The sequence below is a fragment of the Electrona antarctica genome (genome assembly GCF_951216825.1).
Source record: "Electrona antarctica genome assembly, chromosome: 13".
Classification (NCBI taxonomy): Eukaryota; Metazoa; Chordata; class Actinopteri; order Myctophiformes; family Myctophidae; genus Electrona; species Electrona antarctica.
The window spans coordinates 43,414,630-43,431,741 of record NC_136794.1 but is presented as its reverse complement, the minus strand read 5'-3'; the positions used below and the strand labels follow the sequence as shown (position 1 = coordinate 43,431,741).

The 17,112-nt window shown below is 46.9% G+C and overlaps 1 protein-coding gene across 1 annotated transcript in view; it reads right to left on the bottom strand.

Moving 5' to 3' along the window:
- The window catches only part of gcc2 (GRIP and coiled-coil domain containing 2), a 52,403-nt gene that overhangs the window by 18,841 nt on the left and 16,450 nt on the right, over window positions 1-17,112 (bottom strand). The window contains exons 12-22 of the mRNA XM_079518098.1: window positions 15,037-15,251; window positions 12,500-12,916; window positions 12,071-12,142; window positions 11,268-11,468; window positions 10,003-10,137; window positions 9,631-9,679; window positions 9,214-9,314; window positions 6,308-6,406; window positions 5,167-5,286; window positions 3,510-3,674; window positions 3,191-3,295 (exon numbers count right to left, since the gene is read on the bottom strand). Coding sequence (XP_079374224.1) covers window positions 3,191-3,295; window positions 3,510-3,674; window positions 5,167-5,286; window positions 6,308-6,406; window positions 9,214-9,314; window positions 9,631-9,679; window positions 10,003-10,137; window positions 11,268-11,468; window positions 12,071-12,142; window positions 12,500-12,916; window positions 15,037-15,251 — 1,679 coding nt within the window. The remainder of the gene's footprint in view (window positions 1-3,190; window positions 3,296-3,509; window positions 3,675-5,166; window positions 5,287-6,307; window positions 6,407-9,213; window positions 9,315-9,630; window positions 9,680-10,002; window positions 10,138-11,267; window positions 11,469-12,070; window positions 12,143-12,499; window positions 12,917-15,036; window positions 15,252-17,112) is intronic.

Here is a 17,112-nt window from a genome sequence, read left to right as displayed (position 1 = left end):
GCATATTGTGTGCATATTGTGAAAATGTGCATATTGTGTGCATATTGTATGCATATTGGTCCTCATTCACAAAGGAGAAATACGCCATAGTGTAACGGAAGCGTAAAGGTCATGCGTATAGATAGTGGAAAATCCGTCCGATCACGCTACGGTTAAGTCCCGTGTGATTCAGGGAAGCAGGTGTAATCACTTAATTTGTGCGTATCGCCGAGTGTATGCTTTCCGCATTTTTTCCAAGCGATTCGCCTGGTGTCGCCTGGTTTGATGGAACATCCACGACCATATAAGGCAACAGGAAATATCGAAATACGTCATCATAGACTGCACAGAGGATTCCCAAGTTTTAAATGATATACAACAGCCGTGATGAGCTTGTAGAGCAGTTAATTTTGACAGGCGGGTGTCTGCACGGACAGATCTTCAAGCAAACAGCGCGAGTTATATGTATATAATTATAAACGAAACTTGCCAACTTGGCACGCATTGCTTCACTCCTTGTTAAATGTCAGAACGTTAATAAGTTAACTGATGTTACAGTTACTTTCACATAATGAGAAAGAAGTTAATTTGTAGGCTACTGTTCACCACACGACCAAATGCTATATTACAACTCGGCAATGATAAAAGCCCTTACTGATGAATGCACTGCAGGGTTATAAAAAAAAAAGAAAGAACAATTGCACACTCGCCATAGAGGTAAAATATATATCCGATACTTTTTTTTAATCAGAGCTGCATTGATTCATGCGGGGATCAATATCATCTCACTGTCATCTGTCTGAATGCCATGTGGAGAATGGATTTGTTCTGATCATGGACACGTAGGCATATACATTTTCAACCATATACGGCGGGTAGCCTATATCCTCTTTGTCAGCCTAAGTGCAGGTTAATTTCATGATGTCGTCATATTAAAATGATTCGCGGGACATTTGGCACCAAACTTGATTGATCTCATGATGAGATCAATCTAGTAGCCTACAGCCTAGCTACAGTTGCCCATATTATAATTAATTAAGGTGAGCTGGCTTAAAACTATGACTGGCCGAATTGTGGACTTCTATTTTTTTATAGGGCTAATCAGATTGGACTGAGGGGGACAGCGGCAGCATGCTGCTGTCCCCCCCTCCCCCACACACACACACACACACACACACACACACACATACACAGACCGTCGGTCAGACTGACTCAAAGGAGCTCCATAAGAACAAAACAATTTAAATAGGCCTACTGCAGGCATTACTACACTAAACAACGTTAGATTCGTACAGTGCAGAATGCAGATAAGTGTATGTTCTTATTATAATTGTGAGTTTGTTTTTTAACATGCAGCACGAGTCCGCGAGAGCCGATCTACAAGCTCACAACGCGTTGCACTGCGAGTAGAAAGCTGTCAAGTGAGCAGCGCAATCGCGCATGCTAGAAATATCCTAATAAATAAATAAAAAGGTGTCGGGCTTGCAGGGGCAGTTTCTGTATGGGACTCTAGGCTAACCTGCCTCTAGAATGCATGCATGTAGGCATACAAGTGATACTTGGCTTTTATATAAGCTATCATCTTTTTATGTGCTGACCAATGTTTTGGACACATGCCTACATATTTTATCTGAGATTTGGGGACTTTTAATTGATTCAGCATGAAGACTAAAGCCTTCTGAATAAATCTACGCAAGCCGTACACTACCCTCTGAGCTGGCGCAGCTTTTAACGGAGTTTCCGACAATCCAACGTCACCGTCAAGTTCACGTTCAAGTTCATGAATTCCCACGTAATGTGGGAATCCACGTAAATGCCTGTCCGCTCACGCTCCGCTCACGTAACGTCACTTTATGAGCGTAAGCGCCGTTGTGAATGAGGACCATTGTGTGCATATTATGTGCATATTGTGTGCATATTGTGTGCATATTGTGTGCATATTGTATGCATATTGTGTGCATATTGTGTGCATATTGTGTGCATATTGTGTGCATATTGTATGCATATTGTGTGCATATTGTGTGCATATTGTGTGCATATTGTGTGCATATTGTGAAAATGTGCATATTGTGAAAATGTGCATATTGTGTGCATATTGTGAAAATGTGCATATTGTGTGCATATTGTGTGCATATTGTGAAAATGTGCATATTGTGCGCCACCGAGTGGCGCGCTACGAGCTTGTAGGTCTGCTATTTTTGAAAAATCGAAGAACCACTGACATAGAAACATAGCTTTTTCAGAAAACTGTCAGGATCAAGACATTTTTAGAATCTGATCTCAGGTGAAAATGGGTTAAGATCCATAAAAAGATATAACACACCTAACACCGGAGGTGTTAACGTACCCCACAATGACAACTTCGACCCGCAAGTGAGAAGATCACAGTGGGCAAGTTGAGGCTGTGCATGCATCGGCCCTACAGTGTGTGTCTGAGCCTGAGGTTCTGACGCACGTCAGTGAAAAACTAAGTTTTCAGTGTTTTCACGCAGACGTGTGCATCCGAAAACCTACTAATTACCTAAATATTCTGACTGTGCTTTTACTAAAATATTAACTTAGAAAACATGGATTTATATTTTTATTCAGATTGTCATTACTTTGCACATATTCAGAAATGCAACTGGCGACCCCTCCAAAATGTTACCCCTCTGGGGACGATTTAAAATTCTAAGAAGGCATTTACTTCAAGGATTGATTCCTTGCCACTTTCAAAAGCAATGCTGGAAGTTTTTAAATAACTATTATACTGTATGATCTGCCCTCACATTAGTGTGAATGGTTAGAATGACATATAAAATAAATAAATAAATGGGACTGTATACATTCACTTTGGGATGGTTCAAATTGTATTTTGGGACGGTTCTGGGATGTTGGTGAAAAATGTTAGTCTGGAGCCCTGATTTGTACACTCTCAGAGTTACAGACCCATAAGGGTCCATTTGGTTCCAAACGATCAGCTGGGGACCCCCTGGAACTCCCTCAAGGACCCCAGGGGGTCCCCGGACCAGTGATGTAGTAGATGTAGTCTAGTCTCAGTGCTCGTGTTGTCTCTCCATCTCTCTCTCTAGTCGCTTCACTGCACGTCTGACTGGCTGCCGTGTGTCTGTGAAAGCGTGTGTGTGTGTGTGTGTGCGTGCGCTCGTGTGTGTGCACGCGTACGTGCGTGCGTGTGTGTGTCCGTGCGTGTGCGTGTGCGTGCACTGTGTACCTTGCGGAGTTGCTCTAACTCCTGGGCCGTCTGCTGAGTCTGTTGTTGTTGCTTACAGAGACGAGCTGTCAACTCCTCTAGCTCCTTCTGAGAGAGAGACAGCTCCTATAGGGGGGGAGAGAGACATCTGGTTAACATGGAGAGAGAGAGAGAGACAGTCAACATCTCTAGCTCCTTCTGAGAGAGAGACAGCTCCTATAGGGAGAGAGAGAGACAGAGAGAGAGAGAGAGAGAGAGAGAGAGAGAGAGATTGATTTGATTTGTAGTCCTTTATTGAGCACTGCTGGGTGCGTGCGTGCGTGCGTGTGTGGTCCCTGACCTTGGCCTTGTGCTCTCTGCTGCTCCTCTCGGCCAGCAGCTCCCTGTCCAGACGGCTGAGGTCAGAGGTCATCTCGTGACAGCGAGCCTCCAGCTGTCTGACCGTGCTCCTCGAAGTGTCCATACCGGTCAGCAGGTCCTGCTTCTCTCCCACCAGAGTCTCGTTCTAATGTCGCACACACACACACACCGCACGCACACACACAATCAGCGTTATTGTCCGTTTTACAGGTACAAAAGTGGTTGAAATTCGTTATTCTTTTTTTGTGTAATTTCTCCAGGGAACCGCCACGGTTAGCGAACCGCCACGGTTAGCCAACCGCCACGGTTAGCCTACCGCCACGGTTAGCGAACCGCCAAGCTTAACCCATTCTGGGCGGGAACCTCTTTTGGTGTTGTAACATTATGTAGCATTATGTTATACTTATGATCTACAAGCTCATAGCGCGGCACCGAGTGCCGCTCTACAAGCTTGTAGATCTGCTATTTTAGAAAAATCGCAAACATGTGGCGCAAATCTTTGAAATATATATTCATTCAGAGAGAATGTTTTTAACTCAAATCTTTGCTTCTGGGGGGTCCCTGGAACAACATATTTTCAGATGTGGGTCACCCTACACATACATATCATTCTGGGGGTCCTTGACATGAAAATGTTTGAGAACTGACATAGAAACATGGGTTTTTCAGAAAACTAGTAAGTAATTTGTGAATCGTCCTCAAGGTCTAAATGGGTTAAATAGAGGAACAGAGAAAATGCAATGTACAGTTATTATTACTAGCCCTTACCCGATATTGCACCCCCCCCCCCCCTTGTGGCCGTGGGGAGTACTTCGCCCTGGGCGCGTTTTAATTCACTAATAAATTCATTATTAATCTATAATTTGTTAAATTGAAAAAAGGGCTTCGTTAAGACCTCCATATTATTATGGTCAATGCCTGTGTGAAAAGTGGGAGTGATTGGTGCAGGCAGTGAGGAGCTATGGCAGTGTTTCTGACACACATTCAGACACACATTCAGATATTTGGTTAATTATAGTATGATGATGATGATGATGATGATGATGATGATTATAAGACGCCCTGAGGGCGAGAAGCGACCTCGCCCTAAAGGGCGAGATGGCGTGCACGCATCCGCCTGGGTGACAGCAGACTGCTGGGCGAGCACTGGCGCTTTGGAAAGGGGGCAGGTCAGATCATTATGTCATGAATTCTGTGGGTTTGATGAGGTCAGATCAACATATGGAATGTCAGAACAGGTCGGCTCCATATATGGAGATCTAAGGGTGGCAGTGGGGGCGGCGTCTTGAGTGTACAGGGTTTCTGGGCCTGTTGAGAACTCTAGTTTTCGCCGGCTGCCGAGTGCGGCTGCACTAATATCTTTGGGGCAGGCCCGTCTAGAGTTTAAATGCACAGGTATCAGTCAACAGGCCCGTCTAGAGTTTAAATGGACAGGTATCAGTCAACAGGCCCGTCTAGAGTTTAAATGCACAGGTATCTTTAGTTTTCAAGTGTTTATTCAGTTCTGTTAGTTGGAGTGTTGTTTTGGCCAGTCCTTATTTTATGAACTATTATTTTGCCCGGCGGGCTACACTGTGTCTGTGCGCGTACATGTGCGTGCCTACGTGTGTGTGTGTGAGTGCGTGCGTGCGTGCTACCTGTGTGACCGCGGTGCTGAGGCGTCTGGTCAGCTCAGCGATGTGTCTCTCGCCCACCTCGACCATCTCTCTCTGCTTGTCCAACTGCTCTGTCTGTCTGTCGTAATCCATCTGAAGGTTCTACACACACACACACACACACACACACACGCACACACACACACACACACGCACACACACACACACACACACACACACACACACGCACACGCACGCACACACAGGGATTTGACGACTAGGCAAACCTTCATGCAGACACATTAGACAGACTGTGTTGTTTGTTTGGAACACCCGTCTCATCAGTCACGCTCATAAACAATAACGACACCTCGGGGTAATGAATTTATAGAGCGCTGTGGCTGCGACGCGCCTCAACCATGAATGAACACAACGCACACAATGCACCATTTACCTTGTAGCCCTCAGCTCCAATATAGAAGTGTCTATTTGTACGTCTCTAAATGTTTTTGATGAATTGAACATGGTGGACCCTATTGGAAACAAGTGTAATGCTTAATTGGGTCGTCCACTCACAGTTAACAGATTAATCGCCCAGGACGAAGTTCTTTGTCCTTTCTATTAGTAACGCCCAACGCTCAGGACGAAGTATTGTCCTAAAGACGAAGTTTATTGATACGAGAACAGATCGCCTGGCTGTATAGCCCAGGCGCGCCTGCTGGGCTCTCCTCGGTGACGCGCAAGACTGAGACGTCATCACAAAACTCCCTCCTCTGTTTAGCTGATGAAAACGAAAATCTTAAAACGTTCATAAATCGCGATCTAAATCATCCCGTCTTTTTCTGAAAAAAGATCCTGTGTTAGACGGCACTCCGCGGTCCAGTCGCTAGTCTCGATAGATTTATTCTTGTCTCCCGTTGTTGGTGGCTATTGTTAGCTGCTACACAACATCATGAACTTCCGGCCGGTCCGTCCGGAAAAGGCGTCCGTGTTTATAAATCGACTGGGCGCATGAATGTAATGGATTAAATAGTTCCAGGCAATTAAAGTGTTAACAACCTTTGTATTGAGTTTGTGCTTGAAATGTACTGTAATTCTGCAAACTGTTAATAAATATTTCAATCAATCAAAAATCAAAAACTCCATGGAGGCATGGATGATGTCATTAGGATGATGTCATTACCTTGTAGCCCTCAGCTCCATGGATGAGGTCCTTCACGGAGCTGCTCACTCTCTCCCTCTCCACCTTCAGCGACTCCACCTCCTCCTTCAGCGACACCGCCTGGAGAAGACCAGAGAACAACAGCCCCGTCATCAGCCTGGAAGAGACCTATACTTTTCTACCCGTCCTGGAGAAGACCCAACAACAGCCCCGTCATCAGCCTGGAAGAGACCTATGCTTTTCTACCTGTCCTGGAGAAGACCCAACAACAGCCCCGTCATCAGCCTGGAAGAGACCTATGCTTTTCTACCTGTCCTGGAGAAGACCCAACAACAGCCCCGTCATCAGCCTGGAAGAGACCTATGCTTTTCTACCTGTCCTGGAGAAGACGCAACAACAGCCCCGTCATCAGCCTGGAAGAGATCTATGCTTTTCTACCTGTCCTGGAGAAGACCCGAGAACAATAGCCCTGTCATCAGCCTGGAAGAGATCTATGCTTTTCTACCTGTCCTGGAGAAGACCCGAGAACAACAGCCCCGTCATCAGCCTGGAAGAGACCTATGCTTTTCTACCTGTCCTGGAGAAGACCCAACAACAGCCCCGTCATCAGCCTGGAAGAGACCTATGCTTTTCTACCTGTCCTGGAGAAGACCCAACAACAGCCCCGTCATCAGCCTGGAAGAGATCTATGCTTTTCTACCCGTCCTGGAGAAGACCTGAGAACAACAGCCCCGTCATCAGCCTGGAAGAGATCTATGCTTTTCTACCTGTCCTGGACCTGGAGAAGACCCAACAACAGCCCCGTCATCAGCCTGGAAGAGATCTATGCTTTTCTACCTGTCCTGTAGAAGACCCAACAACAGCCCCGTCATCAGCCTGGAAGAGACCTATGCTTTTCTACCCGTCCTGGAGAAGACCCAAGAACAGCCCCGTCATCAGCCTGGAAGAGATCTATGCTTTTCTACCTGTCCTGGAGAAGACCCAAGAACAGCCCCGTCATCAGCCTGGAAGAGATCTATACTTTTCTACCCGTCCTGGAGAAGACCCAACAACAGCCCCGTCATCAGCCTGGAAGAGATCTATGCTTTTCTACCTGTCCTGGAGAAGACCCGAGAACAGCCTTAACCCATTTAGGCCCGACGTCGAAATAAATAAAAAGTCTTCTGAAAGAATATATATTCAAAGATTAGTGCCACATTTACACGATTTTTCAAAAATAGCAGACCTACAAGCTCGTAGCGCGCCACTCGGTGGCGCGCTATGAGCTTGTAGATCTGCTATTTTTCAATAGCTAAAGTATAACATAATGCTTAGTTAAAACACCAAAAGGGGTTCCCGCCCATAATGCGTTAAGACTCCTTCAAAACTACGACGGCTGCAATTCCAAACTGACCCTCGTAAAATCTGAATCTGAACCATCCACCCCTTTTTCCCCTTTTTACCTCCTTTTGTGATGATTTTCTGTTTTTGGCCATATGGAAGTGTATATTTGTACGTCTCTAAATGTTATGATGAATTGAAAACGGTGGACCCTATTGTAAACAAGTCTAGTGATTTATGGTGTCGTTAACAGTTTTTTGTATTGAGTTGTGCTTGAAATGTACTGTAATTCTGTTAATATATACTTCACAATCAATCAATCAATCAAAACAGGGGTGGGCAATAATATTCCCCACAGGGCCAAATGAGAAACAGAAAACATTGTGGAGGGCTGGGCCACATGGCTGAACTCAATTCTGCATAATATTAATTATTTTTCTATATAAAAAGCAGTAAATGGCATTGTTTTGACAAGCTGGTAAGAGTATATGTTATTATTATTACCTCTGACTTCAGTAAATAAATACTTAACCCATTTTGGGCAGGAACCCCTATTGGTGTTTTAAGCATTATGTTATACTTTTAGCTGTTGAAAAATAGCAGATCTACAAGCTCATAGCGCGGCACTCGGTGTAGATCTGCTATTTTTGAAAAATCGTGAAAATCTTTGAATATATATTCTTTCAGAGCCAACGTTTTTAACTCATATCTTTGCTTCTGGGGAGGTCCCTGGAACAGCATATTTTGAGATGGGGGTCGGCGGCCAATTACATATCATTTTTGGGGGTCCTTGACATGAAATATTGAGAACAACTGATATAGAAACATTCCGAAAATTGTCATGATTTAGAAGATTTCTTTTTTCTTTTCGACGTCAGGCCTAAATAGGTTAATATTCCATATTTTGGTGAAACCTCTACATTCGGCATCAACCTCTCTTTTTTTGGCATGAGCAAACATGTTTGATGAGTGACGAGGAAGGTGACAGGTTGTCAATCGCGCGCAATTCACAGCAGGAAACAGACTGCGTGTAGGCGAATAAACAACACAATGCCATTTTAGGTCAAATTAGAAAGTATGTTTTATAATTTCTAAGTAACCTTTCCCAGGCCAGTCAGTCAGCCAAAGGGCTGTGTAATGCCCATGTCTGCACTAGATGGCGCCATTGGCTAGCTAGTATGGTCCACCCTATGTTTCTGTGTCAGTGGTTCTCAAACATTTCCATGTCAAGGACCCCCAGAATTATATGTAATTGGCCCAGGACCCCAATCTCGAAATGCTGTTGTTCCAGGGACCCCCCCAGAAGCGAAGATTTTAGTTAAAAACGTTCACTCTGAAAGAATATATATTCAAACATTTGCGCCACATGTTCACGATTTTTCAAAAAATAGCAGATCTACAAGCTCATAGCGCGGCACCAAGTGCCGCGCTACGAACTTGTAGATCTGCTATTTTTCCAATAGCTAAAGTATAACATAATGCTAGAAACACCAAAAGGGGTTCCCGCCCAGAATGGGTAAAAACCACTGCCCCCTCACGCGACAAAATGGGAGGACTCCTTCCACTTCCAATGTCCACCAGGCTGTGTGGAAGGTTGTTTTATGTACCTCTTTCTTACTGACGTGCAGCTCTTTCTTGGCTTTGACGGCCACCGCTTTGATCTTGTTCATCCTCTCGTCTTTGTCACGGAGTTGCTTCTCCAGCAGGGCTGGATGGAAGGAGAAAAGCAACAAGAGCATCGCCATCCATGAAGACAACCTAAAACCATTACATTTATAACCCCCCTCCCCCGGCAAAACTGAATGAAGCGTTGGACTGAACTGGACAAAAAAATGCACTTTGGATGCACAACAGCACTTTAAAAAACGGTAGTCGTGGACAGCCCTATGCTGTCAGCCAATCATAGTGGACTATACAAACCGCTAGTCCTATGCTGTCGTGTGACGAAGCATCAATGAAGCCGTGGATACTCTGTACCTCGTTAACACAAACACAGTTTAGGCCTTGTTAATCTGAATCCATACCTATCTTCTCTGTGAACTGACCGGCTACATCCTCTTCTGATGGAACAGCCTGCACAGCAGATTGGTGGGAGAGAGAGAGACAGAGAGAGAGAGAGAGAGAGACTAATTAGAAAGACACCAAAAGGCAACACATCCATATTAATGGCAATTATTTCCCTTCCTTCCGTTTGTGTGTGTGTGTGTGTGCGTATGTGCGCGTGTATGTACGTGTGTGTGTGTGTGTGTGTGTGTGTGTGTGTGTGTGTGTGTGTGTGTGTGTGTGTGTGTGTGTGTGTGTGTGTGTGTGTGTGTGTGTGTGTACGTGTATGTGTGTGTGTACGCGTGTGTGTGGCCTGTGTGCGTGTGTCTGTAAATAAAGCATGGTGTCCGTACCTGCAGGGCAGTCATCTCCCTCCTCAGTTGAACCATCAGCTCCTCTTTCTGCTTCAGCTGCTCCTCCAGCTCTCTCCTGCTCTCCTCCTTCTCCTCCTCTTTGGTCGTCTCCTCCTCCTCCTTGTCCTCCTTGTCCTGTATGTCAGAGACAGAGTTACGACAACTCTGTTCACTTCATGGGGCTTCAGTCCAATGGAGGCTCTCCTACATAGACTTCTATTGGCTTCAGTCCAATGGAGGCTCTCCTACATAGACTTCTATTGGCTTCAGTCCAATGGAGGCTCTCCTACATAGACTTCTATTGGCTTCAGTCCAATGGAGGCTCTCCTACATAGACTTCTATTGGCTTCAGTCCAATGGAGGCTCTCCTACATAGACTTCTATTGGCTTCAGTCCAATGGAGGATCTCCTACATAGACTTCTATTGGCTTCAGTCCAATGGAGGCTCTCCTACATAGACTTCCATTAGCTTCAGTCCAATGGAGGCTCTCCTACATAGACTTCTATTAGCTTCAGTCCAATGGAGGCTCTCCTACATAGACTTCTATTGGCTTCAGTCCAATGGAGGCTCTCCTACATAGACTTCTATTAGCTTCAGTCCAATGGAGGCTCTCCTACATAGACTCTTCTTCATAGAGTTGGCAGAATGCACTGGACAACAGATCGTTGTCCAGATCATTTTAGATCGTTTTGTTTACTAATAGTACAACATAATAATAGTACAACACAAGATTGAATTTCAGATTTTTGTTACTGTCGTAGCAAAAAACGCCGATCTACAAGCTCAAAGGGCGTCACGCGTTGAGCTTGTAGATCTGCGATTTGCTATATTTGAAATTATGCAATATGCAATGTTGCAATGTGGTATGCAATGTGGCCCTCTGGAGTGAGTGTGGAAATATAGTGGCCCTCTCCATCGTCAAAGTTGCCCTCTATCCCCTGGGCTAGTGTTACCTGCAGGGCCAGAGCCAGCCTGGCCTGCAGCGTGTGGTTCTCTGCTCCTAGTGTTACCTGCAGGGCCAGAGCCAGCCTGGCCTGCAGCGTGTGGTTCTCTGCTCCCCTCCCCTGGGCTAGTGTTACCTGCAGGGCCAGAGCCAGCCTGGCCTGCAGCGTGTGGTTCTCTGCTCCCCTCCCCTGGGCTAGTGTTACCTGCAGGGCCAGAGCCAGCCTGGCCTGCAGCGTGTGGTTCTCCCCTGGACTAGTGTTACCTGCAGAGCCAGAGCCAGCCTGGCCTGCAGCGTGTGGTTCTCTGCTCCTAGTGTTACCTGCAGGGCCAGAGCCAGCCTGGCCTGCAGCGTGTGGTTCTCTGCTCGGAGCTTGTGGTCGGCCGTCCTCATGTGCTGCAGGTCCGTCTGCAGGGCCTCCACGTCCCGCACCACCTCCTCCAGCTCTGTCTCCAACAGCCTCTTCTCCTTCTGCAGCTCCTCCACACGGGCCTGGAGCTCCTCCTGCCACCTCCCCTGGCCCTGAGGGAGTCCAGCGCAACGGTTAGCCCCACTAACCCATGTATCACCTCCTCCTCCACCTCCCCTGGCACCGGAGGCAGTCCAGGGCAACGGTTAGCCCCACTAACCCATGTATCACCTCCTCCTCCACCTCCCCTGGCCCTGAGGGAGTCCAGTGCAACGGTTAGCCCCACTAACCCATGTATCACCTCCTCATCCACCTCCCACCTCCTCCTCCTCCTCCTCCCCTGGCCCTGAGGCAGTCCAGGGCAACGGTTAGTCCAACCAACCCATTTATAACCTCCTCCTCCACCTCCCACCTCCTCCTCCTCCTCCTCCTCCCCTGGCCCTGAGGCAGTCCAGGGCAACGGTTAGTCCCACTAACCCATGTATCACCTCCTCCTCCACCTCCCCTGGCCCTGAGAGAGCCCAGGGCAACGGTTAGTCCCACTAACCCATGTATCACCTCCTCCTCCTCCTCCACCTCCCACCTCCTCCTCCTCTGGCCCTGAGGCAGTCCAGGGCAACGGTTAGTCCAACCAACCCATTTATAACCTCCTCCACCTCCACCTCCACCTTCCTTTTTTTCTAGTTATTATTATTATTATTATTATAATAATTACCTGAGCCTCTTCCAGGCTGCTCTTCAGGAGGTCTCTCTCAGACTCCAGCTCCTCCACGCGAACTCTGAGGTCCTGCACGTAGGGGGGGGGGGGGGGGGGGGGGGGTGGTGTTGGGGGGGTCATGCGTTAGTCCGACATAACGTGGCCGGTTGAATAGTGGCCGTTGACATGAATAAGGTTGAAAACCACTGAACTAGCTAGGATGAATTAAGCTTTTGTTGAGCTGCATATTCAGCACCTCTTAAACCCATTCTGGGCGGGAACCCCTTTTGGTGTTTTGAGCATTATGTTATACTTTAGCTATTGAAAAATAGCAGATCTACAAGCTCATAGTGCAGCACCAAGTGCCACGCTATGAGCTTGTAGATCTGCTATTTTTGAAAAATCTAAAAAAAATTAAAAAAAATTAAAAGATAATATCGTGACTACCTGCACGTCGTCCGCCGAGCTCCGCAAGGCTTCCTCCGCCCGGCTGCCCTCCTCCAGAGCGCTGCCGGAGGAGGCCTGGGCCTCCTCCATCTCCTCCACCTGCTCCACCTGCTCCACCTGCTCCCCGTGCAGGGCATGGAGGAGGCTGGCCTCCAGACGGCGTTTCTCCGAGCTCTCCCGCTCCAGCCGGAGGCCCAGAGCCTCCATCTCAGAGTCCAGACGTTGCCTCTCGTCCCGGGCCAGGGACAGGGCGGCAGACGCCTCCTCCCTCTCGTCCCGGGCCAGGGACAGGGCGGCGGACGCCTCCTCCGCTCTCCGCAGGAGGTCCAGCTTCTCCGAAGACATGTGTTGGACGGTCAGCGTCAGAGCCTCTGCCCTCGCCTCCCAGTCTGCCGTCTCCTGCTTCGCGCCGTCCACCTGGAATAGGGATTATGACAAATTGACAATACTACACTGTTTTTTATCCCGATTACAGTTATAACTAGGGGTGGGAAAATAACACTGATTCATAGATTAACCGTCTGCCCGCCGCAAACGAGGAACACAAGGGTGTAAATTAGTACCCTAGCCCGCCAAATGTGATCGTATAAGATGCTATTGTTGCTATCGCGTTAACATAGAGTGGGACACTTGGCCGCGGCCATTTTGAAGATGCACGCGCATCCACTTGCATTGGAAGCCCTGTCTTCAAAGCCCTGCATCTCAGAAAGGACATTGAGGGGGCAGTTTCTGGCCCAGACAAGCGTTTTCAACGGCCTGTAGCAGGCGCTGTGATACTCGCGGTCAGCTTTTTCCACCGCCGAGCGAGACAACAACAACCGGTCATGACACCACACCACACACAGCAGTTTTTCACAGGAACAATGCGATTACGGATATTTGGATCTTCAAAGTAAGTGTTACGTGCGATAAAACCTTGGCAATACGCTAGCGAGGGATTAATTAATGCTGGCGGTAAATGTATTAATCGCCCGATGCGGACATTATCACACATGTCAAAAATCTATAAAGCCTCCTACTAAGGGGACATGTGCCTACTTTGCAGATCTATTTACAACTAGGGGTGCACGATTATGAAACTAGAAAAAGTGCCCTTCTGGGCACAGGTCTCCACCAGGAGGATAGGAGTGTGTGTGTGATGTTTGGCAAAATGTTTAGGAGCTTCATGCACAGTTTCACCGCAATCGGACGCTGCGTTGAATAGTTGTGGCAATTTGTACAAAACGGGTACAAAGCGGGCTACTCCTGAAAGGTTTAGAAGCCAATCGTAGGCAATGAAGGTGGATTATGAGAAATCAAACAAACGTGTCTTGATCACATGACTATGGAGAGCATGTGTACCGATTTGCGTGAAATTTGGATAAAATCTGAACGAGTAATATTAGAAAATGTGTTTTACATATGTCGGCCTCCTGGTGGCGCTATAAAGAGCAGATGTGAAAAATTCCAGGCAAAGGTTTTTCCTTGGCCTCTAGGGAGTTGGCATACAAAGTTATCCACAGATCCGTGCAGTTGGAGGTAAAAACACTTTTCGGCGAGTTATAGCGCCACCATGAGGCTGAGTTGAAAATGTTCACGTGGCATTTTGTCCTCGGCCTAGTGGGAATGTGCGTGCACAATTTCACGGAAATCACACGATGTGTTCATGATTTGCAGCATTTTGTTTGAAACTGAGCACTCCTGCGAACTTTGGAAGCCAATCTTAGCCAATCAGGATGGAGTCTGAGAAATCTGAAAGACCCGTTTCGTTGAATGGCTCTAGAGAGACTGTGTACCAATTTGCGTGATGTTTGGACAAAATCTGTAGGTGTACTGTCCAAAAACTTGTTTTACACAAAGCGGCCTCCTGGTGGCGCTATAACAGGCCTTCTGGAAATTCTGGGGCAGAGGTTCATTGTTGGCATCCAGGGAGTGTGTGTGCAACATTTGACATCGACCGGGTTAACGGTGCCGGAGATTAGCTGTTCACAGACGGACGGACGGACGGACGGACACACACACGGACACACACGGACACACGGACGGACGGAGTGCAAAACATACTCTCTCCCCATGCCTTCGGCCTGGTGGAGACAATTATGACCGATATCCGAACTTCGATTATTTGCAGGGTCATACTACATATCGATTCTGACCGATTCCGATATTATGCAGAGGACCACAATGGAAACAAGCCTATAGACCATATAGGGGCTTATTGGACCAAAGCCTGTTAATAAAGTATTCAATCAATCAATAAATATACTCTTTTTCCAAGTGTCTGTTTTCACAACGCTAGTGTCGCCACTCTCTTACTATATTACTCTGACAACAACCTAAAAGTCTTGACACACAGTACCCTTGAGGGAACGTCATTCTATACTGGAAGTAAGGTTAACCCATTCAGGACGGGAACCCCTTTTGGTGTTGCATTACGTTACACCTTAGCTTTTGAAAAATATCAGATATACAAACTCGTAGCGCGGCACTCGGTGCTGCGCTACGAGCTTGTAGATCGTCCTCAGTCCTAAATGGGTCGATTCTTGCAGATGACGAACCTCTCTGTCCTTCTCCTCCTGCAGACGGTTGAGGCGCTCCAGCTGTTCCTGCGTGCGCTCTCTCTCTGCGGTCAGTGTGCTGACCATCTCCTCCAGCTCCTGAGCCAGAGTCTCCTTGATGTGGAGCTGGGAGAGGATCTCCTCGTTCCTGACGGTCAGCTCGCCCACCAGTCTCTCCTGGTCCTGGACGGAGGCCTCCGCTGCCCGGGTCTCACCTGCCAACGAACGAACGGGGGTTGACGTTGATTGTCCAACAAATAATTAGCCCTTCGCTAAATCCCACCCCAAAATTTGTCCAATGTCAATCCAAATAGTTTAGCAACCGTTGCTATGCAGGACAAGCTTTCACGCTTAACGTCATGTCTGTGTTGTTAAACACACACACAGCTTAACGTCATGTCTGTGTTGTTGAACACACACACAGCTTAACGTCATGTCTGTGTTGTTGAACACACACACAGCTTAACGTCATGGCTGTGTTGTTGAACACACACACAGCTTAACATCATGGCTGTGTTGTTGAACACACACACAGCTTAACGTCATGTCTGTGTTGTTGAACACATACACAGCTTAACGTCATGGCTGTGTTGTTGAACACACACACAGCTTAACGTCATGGCTGTGTTGTTGAACACACACACAGCTTAACATCATGGCTGTGTTGTTGAACACACACACAGCTTAACGTCATGTCTGTGTTGTTGAACACATACACAGCTTAACGTCATGACTGTGTTGTTGAACACATACACAGCTTAACGTCATGGCTGTGTTGTTAAACACACACACATCTTAACGTCATGTCTGTGTTGTTGAACACACACACAGCTTAACGTCATGTCTGTGTTGTTGAACACGTACACAGCTTAACATCATGGCTGTGTTGTTGAACACGTACACAGCTTAACATCATGGCTGTGTTGTTGAACACACACATAGTTTAACGTCATGGCAGTGTTGTTGAACACACACACAGCTTAACGTCATGGCTGTGTTGTTGAACACACACACAGCTTAACGTCATGGCTGTGTTGTTGAACACACACACAGCTTAACATCATGGCTGTGTTGTTGAACACACACACAGCTTAACGTCATGTCTGTGTTGTTGAACACATACACAGCTTAACGTCATGGCTGTGTTGTTGAACACATACACAGCTTAACGTCATGGCTGTGTTGTTAAACACACACACATCTTAACGTCATGTCTGTGTTGTTGAACACACACACAGCTTAACGTCATGTCTGTGTTGTTGAACACGTACACAGCTTAACATCATGGCTGTGTTGTTGAACACGTACACAGCTTAACATCATGGCTGTGTTGTTGAACACACACATAGTTTAACGTCATGGCAGTGTTGTTGAACACACACACAGCTTAACGTCATGGCTGTGTTGTTGAACACACACACAGATTAACGTCATGGCTGTGTTGTTGAACACACACACACACACACAGCTTAACATCATGGCTGTGTTGTTGAACACACACACAGCTTAACGTCATGGCTGTGTTGTTGAACACACACACAGCTTAACATCATGGCTGTGTTGTTGAACACACACACAGCTTAACGTCATGTCTGTGTTGTTGAACACATACACAGCTTAACGTCATGGCTGTGTTGTTGAACACATACACAGCTTAACGTCATGGCTGTGTTGTTGAACACACACACATCTTAACGTCATGTCTGTGTTGTTGAACACACACACAGCTTAACGGCATGGCTGTGTTGTTGAACACACACACAGCTTAACGTCATGGCTGTGTTGTTGAACACATACACAGCTTAACGTCATGGCTGTGTTGTTAAACACACACACATCTTAACGTCATGTCTGTGTTGTTGAACACACACACACAGCTTAACGTCATGTCTGTGTTGTTGAACACGTACACAGCTTAACATCATGGCTGTGTTGTTGAACACGTACACTGCTTAACATCATGGCTGTGTTGTTGAACACACACATAGTTTAACGTCATGGCAGTGTTGTTGAACACACACACAGCTTAACGTCATGGCTGTGTTGTTGAACACACACACAGCTTAACGTCATGGC